Source organism: Portunus trituberculatus, chromosome 42, assembly GCF_017591435.1.
Source record: "Portunus trituberculatus isolate SZX2019 chromosome 42, ASM1759143v1, whole genome shotgun sequence".
NCBI classification, from domain to species: Eukaryota; Metazoa; Arthropoda; class Malacostraca; order Decapoda; family Portunidae; genus Portunus; species Portunus trituberculatus.
The window spans coordinates 31,019,634-31,025,924 of record NC_059296.1 but is presented as its reverse complement, the minus strand read 5'-3'; the positions used below and the strand labels follow the sequence as shown (position 1 = coordinate 31,025,924).

General features: G+C 37.4%; 1 protein-coding gene across 1 annotated transcript in view; it reads right to left on the bottom strand.

The window, feature by feature from the left end:
- The window catches only part of LOC123517406, a 25,300-nt gene extending 20,467 nt beyond the window's left edge, over positions 1 to 4,833 (bottom strand). Inside the window, exon 1 of the mRNA XM_045277419.1 lies at positions 4,662 to 4,833. Within this exon, the coding sequence (XP_045133354.1) occupies positions 4,662 to 4,778 (117 nt within the window). The 5' untranslated portion in view covers positions 4,779 to 4,833. The remainder of the gene's footprint in view (positions 1 to 4,661) is intronic.
- Positions 4,834 to 6,291: the final 1,458 nt, after the last annotated feature.

The window sequence follows — 6,291 nt, the reverse complement described above, 5'->3', positions numbered from 1 at the left end:
ACTTCAGGCATCCTGCTCCTTGAAATGCCTCACCATTCTCATTTTAACCTCACTATTGCTCATTTTAGAGTATGTTCCTTTATACTCAGCTATATGGTATAACATGGAACTTAAAGGGCTTACAATATTATAATGAAACAGCCTGCGCCACTAATGGGTGGAAGCTGAACAACGCTTCCCATACACACTTTTCAAGTATAACTACAGGCACTATAGGCCATAACGTAAAAAAAAAAAAAAAAATACAGGAATACTACTACGTCGGTTATCACCCCCGCGCAACAACAAACAATCTTTTAGTTTCCTATAACAAGTTTCCTGGATGGGCTGGAACGAATAGAGACAGCGAAGGAGGCTTTTCTCCAGCGGTGCAGCGGTGATATCACAGAGGCTGATGATGGTGACGATAATGATGATCATAATGATGAATTCAAGTGCTCACTGTTTCTCTCTCTCTCTCTCTCTCTCTCTCTCTCTCTCTCTCTCTCTCTCTCTCTCTCTCTCTCTCTCTCTCTCTCTCTCTCTCTCTCTCTCTCTCTATATATATATATATATATATATATATATATATATATATATATATATATATATATATATATATATATATATATATATATATATATATATATATATATATATATATATATATATATATATATATATATATATATATATATATATATATATATATATATATATATATATATATATATATATATATATATATATATATATATATATATATATATATATATTTATTTATTTATTTACTGGTATGTGAGCGTTGGCAGACTTTGCCGTGGCAACATAGCAGCCTTTGGCCCATGACTGGCGGGTCGGCGAGCTGAGTCACCCTGATACCATTATCGTGCGGTGAAGATTACAGTGAGAGAAAAATAACGCAGGAAATTATGTTTAAAAACCACGAGTGGCTTTATACGTCATTTCCGCTGCCACCGTCATGAGCCTTAACTGAAGGACGATCGCTTCTCCTTCTCCTCATCCTCCTCCTCCTCCTCCTTTTTTCCCTTCAGAGAGAGAGAGAGAGAGAGAGAGAGAGAGAGAGAGAGAGAGAGAGAGAGAGAGAGAGAGAGAGAAAGAGAGAGAATCTAAATAACCCCATTGGCGTTCGGAATATCAAGCTAGTGGGAAAACAAGACCTTTCAAGATAAAGACCTAGGAATCATGTAGTCTAATGTGCTCCATAAGGCCACCATAGCTCCTCCGTCTGCCTTGACCGAGAACTCACCCTTATTCTGAAACCCTTTGCTCTCTAACCATCACTGCTTTTCAGAGGCTCCAGTTGAAGATACTCGTGTTTTTAACCCCTTCAGTACTGGGACATATTTTTACCTTCAGTTTTGGATGTGACTAGACCATTTTATTGGGAAGGGTCTATGGAAGCCTGAAGACTAATGGCTAGAGTCTTCAGTATTTCAATCCCTCACATGAGTTTCTGAAGCTATTTAAAATCACCAAATAGTGACCAGAAGGAATATGGAAATGCGTCATGGTACTGAAGGAGTTAAGAGTATTTTTATGGTTCTGGTAATAGATTGGCAAGATTTCTAGTTTATTAAGAGGAAAAACTGTCTTGAAAATCCGGCTAATTGTCTTTGTGTCCCTTGAAAAATTGTCGTAGTGAAAGGGGAAGGTGTTTCTGAGTACCTATGATGCCCACTCCACCGGTGCAGTTTCCGCGACCAACACAACCGTACAAGTGACAGAGTTAAGTTGTTGGTGGCGCGAATTGTTGAAACGTTTCTTGTGTTTTGTTCAATTTCATGATTTCGGTGAGTAATGGAAGTCTATTAAAGAAGATAAACATGATTGATATGCAGTAAACGATTTAAAGGATCTGCTGCCTCCATTTAGAAGCGCAAATTTGTCATATGCAAATGAGAGAAAACAGAAAAAGCAAGCGAACAAATAGGAGAGAGAGAGAGAGAGAGAGAGAGAGAGAGAGAGAGAGAGAGAGAGAGAGAGAGAGAGAGAGAGAGAGAGAGCATGACGTTCAATTAAACACATTTTTCGCATAAGTTTCATTGCACCTTTCTCTCGCACTTAGATAGCTAAGCGAGTAAGAAAAAATAACTAATGATAATGACAAAATAAACATACTGGCGCACGTGTTATTAACGAGAGAGAGAGAGAGAGAGAGAGAGAGAGAGAGAGAGAGAGAGAGAGAGAGAGAGAGAGAGAGAGAGAGAGAGAGAGCAAAAATTCTATAGTCAAGCGGTGATGGTTATGGCCACCACCACCATCACCACCACAACAACAACAAATACAACAATACCAGCAACAACAGTCACTATAAAGGCAAGAGTAACAGTATTGATTGAAATAATAAAGAAAATAATAATAATACAATAATGATAATAATGATAATAATAATAATAATAATAATAATAATAATAATAATAATAATAATAATAATAATAATAATAATAATAATAATAATAATAATAATAATAATAATAATAATAATAATAATAATAATAATAATAATAATAATAAAGATAATGATAATAATAATAATGATAATAATAGTAATAATAGTAATAATGTTGATGATTACTATTATTATTATTGTTAATATTTTTATTGCTATTATTATTATTATAATCATTAGTATTATTATTTTCATTATTATATTTTTTTATTATTATCACTATTATCATAACTGTCATTAGTATTATCATTAGTAGCAGTAGCAGTAGACAAACTAACTCCTATCCCGGCTCACGCAAATCACTACGAGAGATGAGAAGTTTCCAGCAGCGCCACTGACAAGTCAAACGCTTTGGTCGCAACACAAAGCAAGCAAAAACATTAGCGACTGGATTGCGTTTGCCTTCCCGGACTCAAAGAGCGAACAACCAATGAACGAGTAGTAAACATTGCAGCACATCATTCAAGTTTCAGTAGAAATGTATTTTGAAGAATAGAATGAAAAATATGATAATCTTTGAAACCGTGAAAATTGGTGGTCTTGTAAAAAATGTTTCTTTAATTGACATTTTACATTAAAAAGAAATTGAAGATGACATATGGCAAAGGAAAGAAGGGAAAGTGCTGTGTTTTCTGGTGATACATCGCATCATTTTGACAGATAAGCAGTGTTGTCCGTCTCTACTTCGTGACTGTGACTTTAATCAATGAACGGTGATGTTTTGTGTGTGTGTGTGTGTGTGTGTGTGTGTGTGTGTGTGTGTGTGTGTGTGTGTGTGTGTGTGTGTGTGTGTTGATGAGTTTCTTGCATCATCTCTTTAACATTATCATGTGTGGCAGTGGAAATCTGTATTCTGCAATATTACAGTTGACATGACGGTAAAACAAGGAGAAATCAGAATTGGATGCTGACTCCAAACATGAGCTGAGGCCGCCGCCACTCAGCTCACCCTCAATATAGTTTCTCCCCCGCTTCGTCTGCTGCTGTCTTGAAAAGCTATTCCTTCCTAAACAATGGACCGAGAACCTTGAATAAAGTTAGAGTCTTTTAACACTTCTTTCTGTATATTACGGAAATACTACTTGACTCCGTTGTGTGATGCGACAATTTTTCCCAAGGTGGTGGCGCCTGTCGTCCGGCAGTGGAGCCATCATAACTTTTCAGTAGAAACTAACACCGTATGTTGGGATGGACCACTACTGAAAACCTCAGTAATGACAGATAGATAAGTGATTATATGTAAATACGCAACTTTCCAGGTTTTTCAGAGACGTGAGACAGTATAGCAATTCTGACCTAACCATCGTTTACTTGGGTAAGACTTGAATAATTCGAGACAACCCTCGAGCAGTAAATGCTTGATGGCCGCGGCGGTGGAGCAGAGGTCACTTTGGTAGATGGAGAGACGGCACTGCGCACTGTGAGGACTATGTGCCACAAGTGTCTGTTTGCATCATAGTAGTAGTAGTAGTAGTAGAAATTATAATAATGATAGTTACAATGATAATAACAGTAATAATGATAATAATAGTAATAATAATAATAATGCTAATAATAGTAGTAATAATAATAACAATAATAATAATAAAAATAATAATGATAATAATAATAATAATAATGATAATAATAATAATGATGAAAGTAATGATACTACTACTATTACTACTACTACTACTATTAATAATATCAATATTAACAATTATAATAGTAATAATACCAACAATAACATTAACAACAACAACAACAACAACAACAACAACAACAACAACAACAATAATAATAATAATAATGATAATAATAATAATGATAATAGTAATAATAATAATAGTAACAATAACAGAAGAAATAATATGTTTTCTTTGTTTATTTGTCATTTGTCTGTTTGTTTTTCCGCGTATTCCTGTCGTGCGTCATAATCAGCTGTTTCCTGAAGAGGTGGACCGCTATAATGCGCCATAAATATCTTCCACAAACGTATTATTTTGTATTGGTGAGCAAACACTTGTTACAATTTTATGTGGATATTTCTTGCCCTGCAGCATATCCTTAACGTTATTGCGGGGCAGCTCGGAGCCTTAACGACTCCCCGGCTTTGTTGCCTTCACCGAGAAAAACAACACAATAGAAGAAAATAATGAGGATATTCACCTTCGGGAAATAAGAATGGTAGACTGAAGACGATGGTTATGGTTACAAATCGTCAAGTTACCCAGGTTGAGAGTTGAGCCACGCGTAAGAACCATTCCCAGCCGATCAGTGGAGTGTGTTGGTGAGGAGGGCCAGCGGGCAGTCGACCGTAGCTGCTCGCAAAGTTACTCGGACCCATTAACACGATAGGAATCTGAATTACGCGTGGAGGCAAGGAGCTTCCCAGCCATTAGAAAGAAAATGCGAGGACCGTGGCTCATCAAAACGGGCGGCGGGGGAAGGCAAGGCTGGACAACGTGGGAGGAAGCGGTAAAGTATGCTGGTGCACTCAGCGCACGACAGTACAGACTGCAGACAAACACCTTACCGGCACGAACAAACAGTGACAACACATGCCAGTGCCATGATGAAACGAGCATCTTCAGGCTCACAGGACACATCATATGTAACTGACAGTCACATTGATAGACAATCACAGGGCCATGAGTGTACAGGCAGGTGCACAAGATATTCAGGCAGCCTGATAATCAATGTGATGCAAGAGACATCCAAGGAGTGATCAAGAAGAATGGTGCAACACAGGATATTAGTATGTGGCTGTTGATTATTCCTTGCAATTACAATTCCAAGGCAAGGTCAGAGAAAAATCTAGGTATAACTGCACGATGATTAGAAAGTCATGAGCAGAGGATGGAATAAAACAACGAAGAAATGAAGAGGTCAAGGTTTAGAGAAGATGAACCTACAAAATATTAAAGCTTAAAGCACTAACAGTAAAGTGAGAAATGTCCCTGACCTGACATTACAGGTTTGTGTCATCACAAGCCTTGACGACACACTGCTGCCAGACACGCTTGCTTCATGCAAGCAAAAAAAGAATGTTAATTTTCTTCTCGGCACTTTTGAAAAGCGGTTGTAAAATCAATATTGGCTGAAATTCATAAAAAAATGGAGATTCGATCAAATCTATTTCTGGTTTTACAATTGAATCCAACTTAACCCACTAAATTACTTGCTACAAAGTATTTAGATTAGACAGCTACTCACAATGAATCTAAGCGACTCAAGTCAACACCTTCAAGAGAAAAAGATAAAAGAAAGGAGATGCAGTTAAAGAAAGATTCGTGTGACTAGCACGGGAAAAGAGGATGTCTATGAAAACTTAATCCTCCATGACGTTTAAGGATTCTTTCAGTGAAGCATAAGCGGTAACTGAATAAGAAATATGTCAGTGTTTGAGGATAGGAGGAAAAGCAAGGGAAATGAAGAAAGAGAGAGAGAGAGAGAGAGAGAGAGAGAGAGAGAGAGAGAGAGAGAGAGAGAGAGAGAGAGAGAGAGAGAGAGAGAGAGAGAGAGAGAGAAACGCAAGGAATGAAAAGTGTGCATAAAAAAAAATAATGTAATAGAGTGTGGAGGAAGTGAAGATGATTGACGGGAGGTAAGAAGTGGTGTAGAATGAAAGGAGAGGATGAGGCAGAAGAGAGGGAAGAGCCCATGAGCTGAAAGAAAGCACTGAAACTTATACACCAGCCAGGTTTTCAGGATGTCATGGTTAATTTCTGACTGTTACCGCCGAAATATGAAGGCGAAACCTTATGAAGAGGAGAGGAGACGAGACGAGAGAGAGAGAAACCTTCCTCATTTAGAAGCAGAGGCAGCTGTAAAGAGAAGCAGTAGTAGGAAGAGGAGTA